The sequence below is a fragment of the Hibiscus syriacus genome, unplaced genomic scaffold, assembly GCF_006381635.1.
Source record: "Hibiscus syriacus cultivar Baekdansim isolate YM2019G1 unplaced genomic scaffold, ASM638163v2 tig00112124_pilon, whole genome shotgun sequence".
NCBI lineage: Eukaryota > Viridiplantae > Streptophyta > Magnoliopsida > Malvales > Malvaceae > Hibiscus > Hibiscus syriacus.
This window is the reverse complement of record NW_024063258.1, coordinates 136,056-152,854: the sequence shown is the minus strand read 5'-3', so window position 1 is coordinate 152,854 and position 16,799 is coordinate 136,056. Positions and strand designations below refer to the sequence as shown.

General features: G+C 35.2%; 1 protein-coding gene and 1 pseudogene across 1 annotated transcript; both read left to right on the top strand.

Moving 5' to 3' along the window:
* Positions 1 to 375: 375 nt before the first annotated feature.
* LOC120174799 lies at positions 376 to 4,465 on the top strand (annotated as a pseudogene).
* A 5,359-nt stretch (positions 4,466 to 9,824) lies between these two features.
* LOC120174805 (aspartic proteinase A1-like) lies at positions 9,825 to 16,552 on the top strand. Its single transcript, XM_039181546.1, has 11 exons — positions 9,825 to 10,237; positions 14,126 to 14,414; positions 14,540 to 14,600; positions 14,970 to 15,064; positions 15,159 to 15,267; positions 15,342 to 15,511; positions 15,607 to 15,650; positions 15,692 to 15,782; positions 15,878 to 16,015; positions 16,129 to 16,193; positions 16,288 to 16,552. Exons 1-11 carry the CDS (start codon positions 9,825 to 9,827, stop codon positions 16,550 to 16,552), a joined length of 1,740 nt encoding a protein of 579 aa, XP_039037477.1.
* The last annotated feature ends 247 nt before the right edge of the window (positions 16,553 to 16,799 follow it).

The window sequence follows — 16,799 nt, the reverse complement described above, 5'->3', positions numbered from 1 at the left end:
AGAAATACGCTCATGTCAACGGAATCTCATGGAACTCCACGTACTCGTTTCCGTTTAATCCGCGAAATCAACGCTCCGAATCCACTGCACCATAACAACCGTCCATTTTCTTCGTCAACGGCAACTGCAAACGCCAACGCAAAGCATGGAATCACTCCCCCCCCGCTGGACATCATTGTTACTAATATGGAAAATCGTGTGCCTAGGTATCATACTATGCTTATCGGACCATTAAAGTGACAGCACCGGTGAAGATCAACGGTTGAGATGGTTGGTATTCTCGAGTAAGGTGAGTTGGACCCTACCGAGTTTAGGAAGTGACAGGTATCTAAACTTTCAGGCTCTCTCCCATTATATATTCGCTCTTTCTGATTCCTTTCTTCTTCAACTGATCGTCCTTACCTTTCTCTTTGTTCGCTCTTGTCTAAGCCGTGAGCAGTGTTCTATATGTTCCTCTATTTTTCTTCTTTAGTTTTCGCATTTTTTGAGTCTTTTTGTTGATAATTACTGTTATATGCTTATATATTTTTGTGGATAGTTAGTGCGATGTGAAGTTGTGAACCTTCACGATTTTTCTTGAAAATTATCTGATTTTTTTTCGTTTTAGCTTGTAACTGCCTTCTTACTTTTTTTTTTCTCCCCGTTGAATATGAAATTTGCATTAAAGGTTTATTTGCCAACTGTTTAGTTCTTGCTTGATGAAACAAACTGATTGAGTTGATATCAAGTATGAAATGAAATGAGGACTGAAATTTATTGAGCTGGCCGGATATTAGGATTTAATATGAATTTTGAAGGACTGAATAGTTGTTGAACTTTGTTTCTTCTTGATAGCAGTTTAAAATTGAAAATGATATATATGTAACCATGTAGGGAACTAAGGGAAGCGGAAAACAATAAAATATTTAAAATATTTTAAAGGCCTAAAGGTCTTTAGGAATTTATGACTTGTCGGGTTCAATGTTATGGAAGATGATGGTGTTCTTAGCATTCCTCTGATACATGTATACTGCATGTATCTCGTTCTATTTCCTTCTGTGGGTTATCGCTTATCTGTCAACTAAGTGTCGATGTGGCTACATAGGTTAATATGGGAACGACTTTCAATTTGGTTTTGCTGTCGCTGTTTTTCTCCTCCCTTTCGTTGTATGTCGTAACTGCATCAAGTGATGGGTTGATTAGAATTGGGCTGAAAAAGATGAAATTGGATCCAAAGAACCGGCTTGCTTCTCGACTGGAGTCCAAGTATCGAGAGGCTCTTATTGCATCTATGAACAAGTATGGCTTCCGTAATAATCTTGGAGAATTTGAGGAGGTGGATATTGTTGCTTTGAAGAACTACATGGATGCTCAGTACTACGGTGAGGTTGCTATAGGAACTCCACCACAGAAATTCACAGTGATATTTGACACTGGCAGCTCAAATTTGTGGGTACCATCAACTAAGTGCCATTTCTCGGTGAGCCCCCGCATTTGTTTTTACTATGGATGTGTAGGTGAAGAAACCGTTTGCCTTGATAGTTGGGAAAGCAAACTTATTTCGGAGTAAAGGATTTATGTTCTTACATTGTGGTGTAGGCTGCATGTTATTTACATTCCAAGTACAAGGCAAGTGTGTCGAAAACATATAAGAAGAATGGTATGTCTTCTCTTTTTATTGCACTCATAATTTATATATGAACTTGTTCTTATTTGTTTTAATGACATAAGAACAATCTTAAGTTCCTAGTCATTTTCTTTTTTTTGGATAAACCAGAATTTTGTTACCCAAAATAGCAAAGTTATGCTACAACCAAAACCAATCAGCAGACTGAACAAAATGAACAAGATACAAAAAAACCAGTGATTGGTTTTGGTTATACAATTCCCCAAGCATTACAAAGGGAAAAATTAGTGCAATTTAGTCTATTAATAGGTTTCCCCCTAAGACGTATACTAACAACTTCTAGGTCAATTATTGATAGGATTGAATTAAGTCGGAAGATGGTTATGGTTTTCTACAGCTCAGAACATTATGCATGCTTTTCTGGCGTATTATTAATGAAATTGCACTGGGCCTTTATGTAACCAGTTTCTAATTTTCTTTGTAACTTGAATTATGGTGTCTATTTCTCATGGATGCTAAAATAATATTTTTTATTAATGCAGGGAAATCTGCTGCTATTCAGTATGGAACTGGTGCAATTTCTGGTTTCTTTAGTTATGACAATGTTCAAATCGGTGATTTAGTTGTGGAAGATCAAGTAAGTGGAGTTAATTGTCTTCACTTTCATTTGCCCACGATATAGTAGTTTGAAACTTTAAATGAGGCGACCTATTAATTATTTTCTTTACCAGGAATTTATTGAGGCTACCAAGGAGCCAGGTATTACATTTTTTGTGGCCAAATTTGATGGGATATTAGGACTTGGGTTTAAGGAGATTTCAGTTGGGAATGCTGTCCCAGTGTGGTATGTTTGCATTTTTACTTTTATTGGCTATTTAAGATTTTTCTTAATGTTATGAGCTTATGTTGGACTACTTGTTTGTTTTACAGGTACAACATGATCAAACAAGGTCTTATCAAGGACCCAGTATTTTCATTTTGGCTTAACCGCAATGTAGAGGAAGAAGTGGGTGGTGAAATTGTTTTTGGTGGTGTTGATCCAAACCATTACAAGGGCAAGCACACTTATGTTCCTGTAACACAAAGAGGCTACTGGCAGGCTGGCCTTTCAAACTTAAATTTTTATGTTTAGATAAATTCTTTTTTATGGTTTTGTCTTTTTCGTTTTTCTAAACTAACTTTTCATTTTGGCAGTTTGATATGGGTGATGTTCTTATTGGCGACAAACCAACTGGTATGTTTCTTCCGGTGCTTATTGTACTTTAACAGTGGGATTTAATTAGCACTTGATGCTCATCTTCACTTTTTTTTCAAGCAACAACATTTCTTTTATTGATATTTGTGGCTCTAATTGGCATATGCTATTCAGGATATTGTGCTGAGGGCTGTGCGGCAATTGCAGATTCTGGAACTTCTTTGATTGCCGGTCCAACGGTAAGCCATAATGCTTGGTTCTTGGATCTTTAACCAGTCTCTCGTTCAACAGATTTAGCTATTTGGCTTCAAATCATTTCGATCTGGGCTAATGGTGTCCAAAGATATATGTTAAAACATGATGTAGCATTGCTGTTAAATGATTTAGAATAATCACTTGAGGGAAGCTTTCTTAGTGCTGATTTATGCTCTTTCGTCTTTGCTAACATGGTTATTGATGTTATTCCCGGCTTTCTTTTTGTGGTTCAGCCTGTAATAGCCATGATTAACCATGAAATTGGTGCCACCGGGGTGGTTAGTCAGGAGTGCAAGGCCGTGGTTCAACAACATGGGCAAACCATCATCGATTTACTTTTAGCTGAGGTGAATTCTAGTTTTATTCTGAGTGTAAATTCTCATATAAAGTTGCATCTTGTATCCATAACTTGTAAACATCAGTTGTGTGATTGGTTTCGAGTTCTATTTGGTACTTCACTTCTAATGACTGGTTTCCATATTCTTTCCCTACAGGCACAACCAAAGAAAATCTGCTAGCAAATTGGATTGTGCACTTTTGATGGTGCACATGGTGTAAGGTCAGGCTCTGTTGTCTTTATGTACAGTTGTTACTTTGTTTAAAGCAGTAAACGAATGGTGCTCAAATGTTTTTTTATATAGCATGGGCATTGAGAGTGTGGTGGAAGAGAGCAACAGCAAATCATCTGGAGTTCAAGACAGCGGCATGTGCTCTTCTTGTGAGATGGCAGTTGTTTGGATGCAGAACCAAGTAAGGCAGAATCAGAGTCGAAACCTTGTATTGAATCATGTCAATCAGGTGATATTTGATAGACTCGATGCTTGTTGAATAATTCGCGAATGCACTCTTTCCAATGCTCTGGTACTTACCATTCCAAACTTGTGTAGCTATGCGATCGGGTGCCAAATGATATGGGAGAATCTGATGTCGACTGCGGAAGTCTTTCATTCCATGCCCACAGTTTCCTTCACCATCGGCAACAAAGTTTTTGACCTTGCCCCAGAAGAGGTAAAACACATCCTTATTCCGGACGGCTTCATCTGTTGTTTGAATGTTCATTTTATGCTCATGAAATTATAATACCTTGGGTGGTGTAACCAGTATATTCTCAAGATCGGTGAAGGTCCTCGAGCTCAGTGCATCAGCGGCTTTACTGCCTTGGACGTTCCTCCTCCTCGTGGGCCTCTCTGGTACGCGGTTTGAATGTATCAAATAATGATCTTACATATTCTAACAATTCATTAGAACCGTTTTCATATTATTTTGTGTTATCTCTCTGTTTGATGCAGGATTTTGGGAGATGTTTTCATGGGCCGCTACCACACCGTCTTCGATTTCGGGAAACTGAGAGTCGGCTTCGCCGAGACAGCGTAAAAATACCGATGATCAAGGATAGGAGATCCGAGTTTTTAATATCCATCCATCCATCCCTGTGTTATGTACAACTATATAAAGATGGTTGGAAAATTGATGTTTAGTCTATAAGATAGTGCTGTGCTGCTTGTAGATATTTATGTCGCTGCTCTGCATGTTTAAAAGATGGATTTTCTGCTTGTGTTTTATCAATGGGTTTCCATATCCGTTTCTTTCTGATTATTATCTTATTAATTAGTTTATAATCCTTGGATTTTAGATTTTAGTAGGGAAAGGATTTTGACTCGACTTTGACGGGTTCCATCTGACTTAATTTATAGAGATTGAGTCAATTCGAGTAATCAAATTTCTAATATTTTTACTAAATATATATAATATAATTAATTTAATACTTAATTATAAAATAAATGTTTAGATTATAGTGTTTATAATGAATAGTTTAAATTATTTTTTGAGTGATATTAGTATCTAATGTTGTAAACATTAATTACGACATTAATTTCTTCCGTTAATTCTTTTAGTTAAGTGATATGAGTTATATACTAGTAATTTTAAAAAATTGATTTAAAATTTTAAAATTTAAAATTTTATTTAAAAAAGATATAAATTTTGAAATAACTTTAAAACTTTGAAAATATTCATTTCAATCCTCAAACTTACATTGGTCGTCGTTCTTTGCTATTGACGAAGTTTCATCCGCCCTCGCCTCCAACGCCCAAAACTTCTATGAAATTGTGATCGATCGACGATGAATTGAAGTTTTATATCATTCGAACTCTTGGATGAAAATCACGATTTCGACGAATTGACATTTTTATACCATTTGAATTCTAGGATGAAAATCATGTTCTTACACGATTTTCACGATTTTGACGGTCAATCAACGACAACTATGACTAGGAGAATCAACGACAACTATGATAACATATGACTAGGAAAATGATAGAGACTACGTCGATAATGGGGATTATGGTCGGAACGGAATATTAGGATTAGGATCCAATAATTTTAAGAAATTTGAGACTTTTTATAATTTTAAAAAATAGGGTTTTTGAGATTTAAACAATAGAATCTTCTAAGCAATTAAACGAGTTAAATGACGGTATAATTTTCTGAAGTTGTACATATTTATAGAAAATTTTCCATAAAAAAACTTTGATGTTTGGTCACAAAATAAGCAAGTAATGATTAGTATGCTGCAATTTGAAAAGTGGTCCTCAAAATCAATGTGCAATGGCAACTGCCCTCAAAATTAAATGTCTGAAAATAACCATTACTTTCTAAATGGAAAATTGGGCGCCCCCGTATCAATCAACGCCTTATCAACACCCACAAAAATGGGTGTTATTACTTTTAAAAGAAACCCCAAAATTATTTTTTAAACAGTACCTCAAACCATATTTCTTAAAAAAAAAGCCGTCAAATTGCATACATAAAATTACCTCGAGTCGTAAGAAAAATGAATAAATGACTCGCGTTATACGAACCTGAGTTTCCTCCAACATGGATACATTTTTCCAGAGAATATAATTTAATATTTTTAATTAATGATCTCGCGTGACACAAAACATGAGGTCCCCGAGATATTGAAATGTCTCGAGAAATTTCAAATATCGCGTCTTTTGGATGAACGTCGTTGTTTGCGAAACGCGAGGTCATTGATCCTTTTCGAATTTAACTTAATCATTATATTTTTATTATATAATATAAAATAAAATAACAGAAAAACTATATTGTTATAAATAGATAATACTAATTAAAATTAAAATTCAATATCTATGTAAAATGTTACAAAATAAAATTGTTTCATGATTCCACAAACAAGAATCATAACAACTACATAGATTGTTATAGTCCATTTGCCAAACTTGGTGGTATGAATTATGTGGACAATTGTTAGGACAATTGCAGGCTTCAATTTGTTCTGGGAAGGCAATGTTGTGACGAGTCCACGACATTAAGCCTAAAATCAGATCCATCTCCGAATGAATAACTTCTAAATATATTTTCTTAGAATTGGTGATGTCGAGAGCTTTCATGATTCGAAGTCCTTCATCTCTTAATTCACCCCTAGAACAATTTAGAATAAGACCATAGACATATATGATATTGATATTTCCTTTATTGGTTGTTTTCTTCAAACAATGCAGATCGAACTCCGAGTTCCTTCTACTAAAATGATTATTCATGTCGTCTCTATATAAAACTTCATGATTATTACCAGCAAGACATCTTTCATGAAATGTTTTCTCGGCTTGATTCCACGGTATGACATCAAATTTTTTCATTGAAACATTTTGAAAAATGTAATTGTGATATAACTTCATGAAAAGTCTTGCAACTCAACTGCGTGTTTATAAAATAAAATATAGAATTAGAAGCTACATACACAAGAATTTTTTATAACACTTCTCTTGGGAATAACTCTATAATATTAAAACACATTTTCTTTGCCATTTTTCTTTGAAATATGTCTAGGAAACCTTCCAAAATGAGCCCCTAGTTATAACAGTCATCGCACCCGTCTCGAAGCGAGGAATCGATCTAACTCGCGTTTTTCAGGACGCGAGATACATAGAAAAGAAACAGCGCTTTAAATTGAATAATATCCAACGTGTCAGATAGGAACTCACATTACACAGGATGTGAGGTACGTTGAATTTGAATCGAATAAAATCCAACGTGACAGAATTGACCTCGCTGGTTGAATTTAAATTGAAGGCGTTCTCCCGAGTCGTAAATTGTAAATTTTTTGTAATTTATAAGATTAGTGCATAATCTTTGATCTTATCTTTCAGTTTAGTCTAATATCAACATACACGAGACATTATAAGCGGGGTAAAAATCACGTTCAAAATGGTACCAAAACTTGTTTGTACATGAAGAACAAGCTAAAATGGATTGATAGACATGTTCGCTGAGTATTTTCAGGAAGTTAATAAAACCATTTGTGTAATGTTTGAGCTTAGAGGATAGTATTGCAACTTATCTTTCAATTGTTTATTTTTCTCTCTTATTTTTAATGAAAACAACAAACTGTCACGAAGAAATTGAAAATAAATTAAAAAAATTACAAATTTAACCTAAAAACGAAGAAAATTCGCAAACTAGCTCTGTTAGGGTACCTTGATGAAGTAGGCATGCAAGGAGAAGCAAATTCACTTGATTTTTTTTTTGAAGAATCGTCCCAAATTTGATACCAATTGATAGAGATGCGAAAGCGAATGAATGATTGTTGTTATTGTTGAGGAATCAAACCTAGAAAGCTCTAGATACGATGAAGAAAGAGAAAGGATTTGAATGAAGAAGATAATGATGGAGTTATGGAAGATGGATAATGTAGTTGAGGTGTGGGAGGATCTTTGTTGTAATATAACTATGTATTAAAATAATAAATAAAAGATATCCTAATAGCAATAAACTAAAGATAATTGTTTTAAATTTATCTTAATTTCTAATAAAACAATAAATCTAATCCTAAAAGATAATGCATCATCCTATATCAAATTATATTACAAATAATCAATGAAAATATATTGAAAATTCGTAATATTTACAAAATCACGTATAAGATTTTCTACATGTGCTATCTTCACTAAAATGGACATATTTTGAGTTTCTAATATCGGATTAAGGTGATTCAAGAACTGTTGGAAAGATAAGAGACAACAAGTTGTTACTTTAGAAGACATGTCATCCAAAAAACATCAGGATCCCATTCAAAATGGAGTCACAAGTATTTTGATATTCTATTCTTCTTTTCCAAGACTTGGTCATGTGGATTAATTATAATCGTTAGTCTATCTTTCTTTGATGTGAGTCTTGTGATGTATGTATCAGGATGCCTTGCACAATGTGATATGAGAACCTAAAAAAAGCTCAAAAGTTTTTTGAGAAGTAGGCAAAAACCTCGCATCGTGCAGATTCGTCTTAACCACGAAGAACGATATCGAATATATCCGATGTTGTAGAGGCACTTATGGTGCCTATCTTAGCGGAGATTAAGCCTGTAAACGAACCGAACGTTCAGCGAACCATTCGGTGGGAAGTCCATTTATATTCATTTATTTATTAAACGAATGAACATGAACAATATTTTATGTTAGTTTAATTAAATGAACGAAAACGAACGAAAACGAACAAAGGTCTCATTTGTTCATTTACGTTCATGAACGTTCGGTAATCCGTTTGTTTATGTTCGTCCATTGATGTCCTTTTATGTTCGTTTATGTTCGTCCATTGATGTCCGTGTATGTTCTTTATTTATGTTTGTTCATTTATGTCTGTATTTGTTCTTTTATATTCAATCCAATCTCCATACCCATTTAAAATATTAGAACTCAATCATTAATATTTTAAAACACAAATAACTTTAAACTTAAATTAATTAAAGAAAATATAAAACATACCAATTTAAAACCCAACTAATTTTAACTATGAAGCTGTATGTTACATTAATGAATAATGAATTTTATGTGGTTATTGTTGTTGTTTACGTTCATTTATTGTGTTTGATTATGTTCATTTGTTATGTTTATGCAGGTTCGTTTATGTTATTTTATGTTCATTTATTGTGTTCATTTATGTTCGTTTACATTCATTTGTTTATGTTCGTTTACGTTTGTTTATTGTGTTAGTTTATGTTCATTTATATCCGTTCGTTTATGTTCGTTAATTTGTGTTCTTTTATCATTTAAATGAACGAACATGAACACGCTACATTCCTTAACAAACAAACACGAACAAGAAATTTTGTGTTCGTTTATGTTCGTGTTCGTTCATTTGTTCAGTTAAAGTTAAACGAATGAACATGAATATACCCCATTCATGTTCTTTCGGTTTATTTAAAGGCCTAGCGGAGATGGTTAGGTTCGATGGAGCAAAAAGAAATTTAAATAGCCAAGAACCTCGATGTGACGTGGTTTTGAACTCACGCCATGTACAACACAATGTCCATTTCATTTCACATTAAACTGCCACGTAAAATCAACTGCCGCCACATTAGGAATCCTTGTAGAATTCACATTCTGCAAAACATGAGTTGCTTGCCACTTCACCTCAAGAATCTTTACAGGCACATGTCCCTTTTAAATCACGTCAATAATATATTCTTTTGGGAAAAAACGAGACTTACATTCGAATCCTTATTTCAAGCAAATAAATATAAACAAACGAACCATACAAAATTGTTTTAATCATAGATATTTTAATCGTAAGGGAATTGATCAACATTTATTTTAATTGTAAGTTTATTTGATGCTTCTCGATTATTACATAGTTTGAATTCATTACAATTTCTCTCTTATTTGTTCTTCTTTTTGTATGATTGTAGATATTTTCAAAACATGTCCGATAATAGGAAGTGTTACTACTTTGGTATACTATGATGGAAAAATGATGCGCGATGCATCTCTCGACATTGTCTTTCAGTCTGCACATAATGTGACGATAACATTGTCGAAGAAATTAACGTATAAGAAGTTGATGAAAGAAGTCAAGAAAAATGTTCCACATGGTCGCGGGAAAAAACTTGAACCGTTGAAGTATCAACTACCGACATTGTTGGAACCACTAACCTACTCAATATACAACATTGAGGACGATTATGATGTGGACATGATGCTCGATTGTCGCATGCAATATTCATTTGGAGGGCCCCTTAAGCTATATGCAAAATGGAGACGGGCAGATTTTCACTTTGATCCTAATGTTCATAGTCCGACAGCTAATTTATGTAACGACTTCAACTTATTCAGTACAAAAAGTTGGGACAATGACTTGGGTGTATCATCGTCTTCGATGCCAAGGTATTCTTGCATAGTTAGCTTGGACTTTGACCTGAATCTGCCACCATTGCAAGTGCAACATATAATACATACAATATTAGTGTAGATGCATCATCTTTTCAGCATGAAATGAGGTTGCAAGAATATGAAGTATTTAACCCATTCAATAATTTCTCAATATCTATGGGGAGACATTTTTGTGTTGGTGCTGTCGACTTTGATCTTGGTAGTACGGTTCGTGAGCGGTCTCATGATCGATGCACAAATACTACTCTTGTTATCTTTGTAGTGGACGACCCCAAACTATTCCGATTTGAGAATGATATTTTTTTACAAAGAATCGATAAGGGAGTTCGACCCCGATGGTGAGGAGATAGGCCCATTCAATGAAGAACCGAATGACCTTGATCTGCCGGTGGGAGAGAATGATGATGACATTCCACATGGTGTGCCTCATGTTTCTTATTACCAGTCACCATCCCACTTCACAATGGTTGATATGAAACCTTTTAAAACTCCAAAATTTTCATAACTCCCAAAACTTGATCAATACAACCAACATGGTGATGGTGAGTTCTATATTGGATTGATGTTCAGAACAAAAAAAAACTTGTTGTGGCTTCCATTAAGAACTATAATATAAGTCGCTCAATTATATCGACTATGTAAAAAATAGACGCGGACAATTACATGGCTAAATGTGTATACAAGTACGATGGATGTAATTGGAGAGTTCGTGTATCACGCTTGAAGAGATGAACAACCAATGGAAGCTGACAAAATACGACTAACCTCATACATGAACTGCCAACATGCTCACTTAGGAACATCCAAACTTATATGTTCACATGCTTTGTGATGCCTTTTTACCACTGGTCAAAGCAAATCCACGTATAATAGTTTCCAGTTGTATTGCTGTAATTACATCTCAATACAACTACACAATTAACTATCATAACGCATGTTATACTAGGTATCAGGCTCAACAAAAAGTGTATGGTCAATGGGAAGAATCATACAAAGAGTTGTGACCATGGTTAAAATTGATAAAGAAATACATATCGGAAACAGTTGTGAAATTGGAAATTGTGAGGTTGTACGAAAATGATCATGTCATATAAGGTATGTGTCAATTCCACATGCTATTTTGGACATATCTGTAGTGTGATAATGCATTATGCCATTGCAAACTGATGGTTCATATCGATAATACTTGATTGTATGATAGATACACACAAATACTGTTGTTGGCGGTTGCACAAGACGTCAATAGGAAAACTATTCTCATCTCCTTCACAATAGTAAAAAGGAAGACATCGACTTTTGGGAATTCTTCCTTACGTACTTGTGTAAATATGTTCTATCACATGTTTTACGTGAGCGTTCTGGTGGGATATGTCTTATTTTTTACAGAGGCACATGGATCAGATATATAATTGAGCATATGAGACCGTCTTGGCAACCTCCCTATATTTATCACCAGTACTATTTACGTCATATTGTTGCAAATAATTTGTATAAGTTTCAGAACGAAAATGAACATGTAATGGTGCTTTGAATGTGTACGTCTTCCACTCTTTTGGGTTTCATGTATCTTTTCATTTATTATTTATAATTAACTGTTACATTTTTAATGAATGGGCCACTTACATTCCGTACGCGAGGTTGATGAGCTGTTTCAAGAATTGAGACACAAGAATCAACAAGGCTACAACTACCTTGCTAAAATTTCGAGGGAGAAATGACTTCGATCATTTGATGGGGTAGACGATATGGTCACATGGTAACGAACTTGACTTATGCGATCAATTTATCAATGAAGGGAGTGTGACATTTGCCTATCACTTCCGTTATCAAATTGACATATTATCGGTTGTAAACCCTGTTTATAACCTTGGGAAAACAATCAATTGACTAGATTGCAGGTGGCCACATAATCCACCAAGACCTCCACACAAATTTACAAACCTTTCTGCAGCACTCAAACGCGATGAATGTGACATGTGTCTATCGCGAATAAAATAAATTGTTTCAAAATATTCGAGGCCATTGGAAGGCATACAACACAATGCATATGTCATTATTCTACGTGACATAACCTACGACTACAGAGTATTCCAAACATTCAAATACTCGTGTTCACACGTCAATGTTGCTTGTTCTTTTATACTGATTTACTACATACAATTTGTTGATCATGTATACTTACTTGAAACCATATTCAATGTGTATTAGTACGAGTTTTCTCCCATTGGAAATGAAAGGGATCCAGATGAATTTGACGATGAACCTACAATACGGTTAGATTTTGCACTACGACGCGAAAAAAGGGTCGTCCATGATCAACAAGGATTTACTGTGATAAGGATTTGGCCAAATATCGAGAAAAACTGGACAACCAAAGCTATAAAATATTTGTAGGAATCCCGGACACACGAAGAACAAATGTCCTAATCGATCACACCCTCGTATCGATTAATTTGTTTTAAACTAAGACATTTTTTATGTTTTAAATATATCATCCAATCGAATATAATGTTAAAATTTGTTTAAATTATTAATAAGTTTTAATTATTAATTTGTTTAAGTTATCATTCAACAATATGATTTTTACTTCGTCTCGAACATGCCTATCAAGCCATGTTAGCTTCTTCATGATGTAGAAAACCATACTTTTGAACCATTTTTAACGCGATTTTTACCCCACTTACAATGTCTCGTATGTGCCAGTATTACCTTGAATTGAAAGATAAGTTACAATACTACGCCTATAATCTTATAAATTATGAAAATTTTCATATTAACTACTCGGAAAAACCCCTCGAATATGCCTATCAAACCATTTTTAGCATTTTCTTCCTTTCGAACAATTTTCAACGCCATTTTTAACTCGCTTACAATATTTCGTATGTCTCGATATTGACTTCTACTGAAAGATAAATTCCAATATTACGACTCTAATCTTATAAATTACGAAAAAAATTTAGATTAAATATCCAAAAATACCCCTCAAACATGCCTATAACTTGCGATTTAGGCTAGAAAACTACATACCTCGCGTTTAGTATAACGTGAGGTATGTTAAATACCTCACAATATTTACCATCTCGGGACGTTTCAATATCTCGGGGACCTCGCGTTTTGTGTAACGCGATGTCATTAATTGAAATATTAAATTGAATTCTCTAAAAAGCGTATCCACGTTGGAAGAAACTTGCGCCTTGTATAACGCAAGGCCTATACTCGCTTTTCTTAGGACGCGAAGTAGTCCTACATGTGTAGTTTGGAGGTATTTTTCAAACAAATATGATTTGAGGGTATTGTTCCAAAAAAAAAAAATTGAGAGGTTTTTAAAGTAATAACGCCAAAAAAATGCCAACACTCAATATAATATGGATCATAAGCTTAAACGCCGGCTGGTATTGTCGGGTATGGTGAGGAAGTTTCAGGTAAGCTAAACTTTCGGTTCCGTTATGTTTGTTTCTCGGGACTCTGGTTCCCTCCCATTAATTTAAAGCGAGTAAACTAATACACATTAACAATTAAACCAACAAAATTTTTCATTTGTGTTCGTTCATTATGTTGGTAATGCTCAAACCCACATAGTATTGTCACATTTGTTTCAACTTTGTTTAGCTTTTTATCATCAGTTTTGAAAAAAAAAATCTTTTGGTCACTTAAAGTTTATTTGTTGCAATTTGATCATTAAACTTTTAACCCCTCGTTACTATGAAGTCTCGTTTAAAAATTAAAGTTTTAAAGGTCTTCAGGAATTTATGACTTCTTGGGTTCAATGTTATGGAAGATGGTGTTGATATTAGCATTCCTTCATACATGCATACTGCATATATCTCTTTGTATGCCCTTCAGTGGGTTATCTAACAACTGAGTGACAACTTGGCTATATAGGCTGCTAATATGGCAACGATTTTCAATGTGGTTGTGCTGTCCGCTGTTTATCTCTTCCCTTTCGTTTTATGTTGTAACTGCATCGAGTGACGGGTTGGTTCGGATTGGGCTGAAAAAGATGAAATTGGATCCGAACAACCTGCTTGGACCCTCTGAGGAGATGGATGCTGTTGCCTTGACGAAATACAAGCTTGTTGATTACAATGGTGAGATTGCTATAGGAACTCCACCACAGAAGTTCAAAGTGGTATTTGACACTGGCATCTCAAATTTGTTTGTACCATCAAGCGTGACTCGGTGAGCCCCTGCATTTATGTTTACCATGGATGTGTAGTGAAAAACTGTTTGCCTTGATAATTGGGAAAGCAAACTTATTTCAAAGGTACTGATTTATGCTCTTACATTATGGTGTAGTTTTCATGTTACATCCATTCCAAGTACGAGGCAAGTCAGTCGATAACATATAAGAAGAGTGGCATGTCTTCTCTTTTTATTGCACTCGTAATTTATATATAAACTTGTTCTTCTTTATTTTCAGGACATAAGAACAATCTTAAGTTCCTGGTCATGTTCATTTGTATAGTAACATGTGAAATTTTTACTTTCAAAATAATGATGGATGCTTCTGACATTCTTCAAGTTCATACAGCTAGGTCGATTAACTTAAGTCCGAAGATGGTAACTCAGAACATACTGCATGCTTTTCTGGCCTATTATTATTGAAATTGCTCTAGGTCTTTTATGCAACCAGTTGTTAATAGGCTTACTGGGTAAATTGAAATATGGTGTCTATTTCCCATGGATGATAAAAAAAAATATAGTTGTACTGTCATATTTGATGCAGACGAACCTGTTGTTGTTTACTATGTCAATGCTCCAATATATGGCTTCTTTAGTTACGACAATGTTCAAGTCGGGGACTGGGTTGTGAAAGATCAGGTAAGTGGAGCTAGTCATCTTCACTCTCATTTTCCCATGATATAGTAGTTTGAAACTTTAAATTAGGTAGCCTATTAATTGTTTTATTTACCAGGAATTTGTTGGTGCTTCTGGACCAAGTGTTTCGGTTGGTACGGGCAGGGCTGATGGGGTATTTGGACTTGGGGTTTGGGAGAATTCATCCGGCCTTGCTCTGCCAGTGTGGTATGTTTGCATTTAAACTTCAATTTACTTCTTAATGATATGAGCTTATCTTGGACCACTTGTTTGTTTCACGGGTACAACATGTTCTTTCAAGGTCTTATGAAGTACCCAATAATTTCATTGTCGCTTAACCGCAATTTCGAGGAAGAATCGGGTGGTGAAGTTGTGTTTGCTGGGAGTGATCCAAACCATTACAAGGGCAAGCACACATATGTCCCTGTAACAAAAACAGGCTTCTGGCAGGTTGGCCTTTCCAACTTAAGTTTTCATGTGTAGATAAATGTTTTATATATTGTTGTGTTTCTTATTTTTCTAAATTAACTTTTTCATTTTGATAGTTTGATATGGATGACATTCTCATGAACGGCAATCGAACTGTTATGTTTCTAAATTAAGTACTTGATGCTCATGACATGTTTTCAGGATACTGTCCAGGGAGCTGTGCGGAAAATATAGATTCTGGAGCTGTGCGGCAAATATAGATTCTGGAGCTGTTTGGATTGTTGGTCCAAAGGTAAGCCATAATGCGGAACCAACAACATGGTCCTTTCGTCTTTGTTAACATGGTTATTGATGCGATCCCAGACTAATCTATTTGTCTTGGTGCAGACTGTTATAGATGAGATAAACCGTGAAACCGGTGCCAGCAGAGTGGTCAGTCTGGAGTGCAAGGCCGTGGTTCAACAACACGGGAAAACCATCATCGATTTACTTTCAGCTGAGGGGAATTCTAGTTTTACTCTGAATGTAAATTTGCATATAAACTTGCATCTTGTAAACTTCATCAGCGTGATTGGTTTTCAGGTTGTATAATTACTTCACTTCTAATGACTGGTTTTCCCCCCATTCTTTCCCTACAGGCACAACCGAAGAAAATCTGCTCGCAAATTGGATTGTGCACTTCAGATGGTGCTCGTGGTGTAAGGTCAGGCTCTGTGGTCTTTGTGTGTGTTGCCACTTAATACGGTCTAGGTTTAAAGCTGTAAACTAATGGTGTGCTCGAATGGACTTTTATATAGTATGGGCATTGAGAGTGTGGTGGAGGAGAGCAGCAGCAACTCATCTGGTGTTCAAGACAGTACCAAGTGCCATGCTTGTGAGACGGCAGTTATATCAATGCAGAACCAATTAATGCAGAATCCGAGTCAAGACATCGTATCGGAATTCGTTGATCAGGTGATACGTGATAAACTTAATGCTTGTGGAATAATTCGTCAACGCATTCTTTCCGATGCTCTGATTCTTACCATTAGATACTTGTGTAGCTACGTGATCGGATGCTGAATCCAATGGGACTGTCTGCTCTCATTCTTTCCGATGATCATATATGTTCGTTGGAAGCAGGGCGTGGCTTGGGCGGCGCAAACTGCGCGACCGCGCAGGGCCCCCAAAAAAGTATATATATAGTGGCGTTTTTTTAATAAATACCATAGTTGGACCTATTGCGACGTTTTTCAAAAAAAACGCCACTATTATTGCGACTTTATTGATAAAACGCCATTATAGATGTATCTATTCGCGGCGTTTGTCA

Excerpts from the sequence above, each read along its gene's own strand:
- LOC120174805 (XM_039181546.1), top strand. The coding sequence starts at position 9,825 with ATGATGCGCGATGCATCTCTCGACATTGTCTTTCAGTCTGCACATAAT. Across the intron at positions 15,065-15,158 it reads ACTGGGTTGTGAAAGATCAG|GAATTTGTTGGTGCTTCTGG; the intron begins GTAAGTGGAGCT and ends TTTATTTACCAG. Across the intron at positions 15,783-15,877 it reads TTTGGATTGTTGGTCCAAAG|ACTGTTATAGATGAGATAAA; the intron begins GTAAGCCATAAT and ends GTCTTGGTGCAG.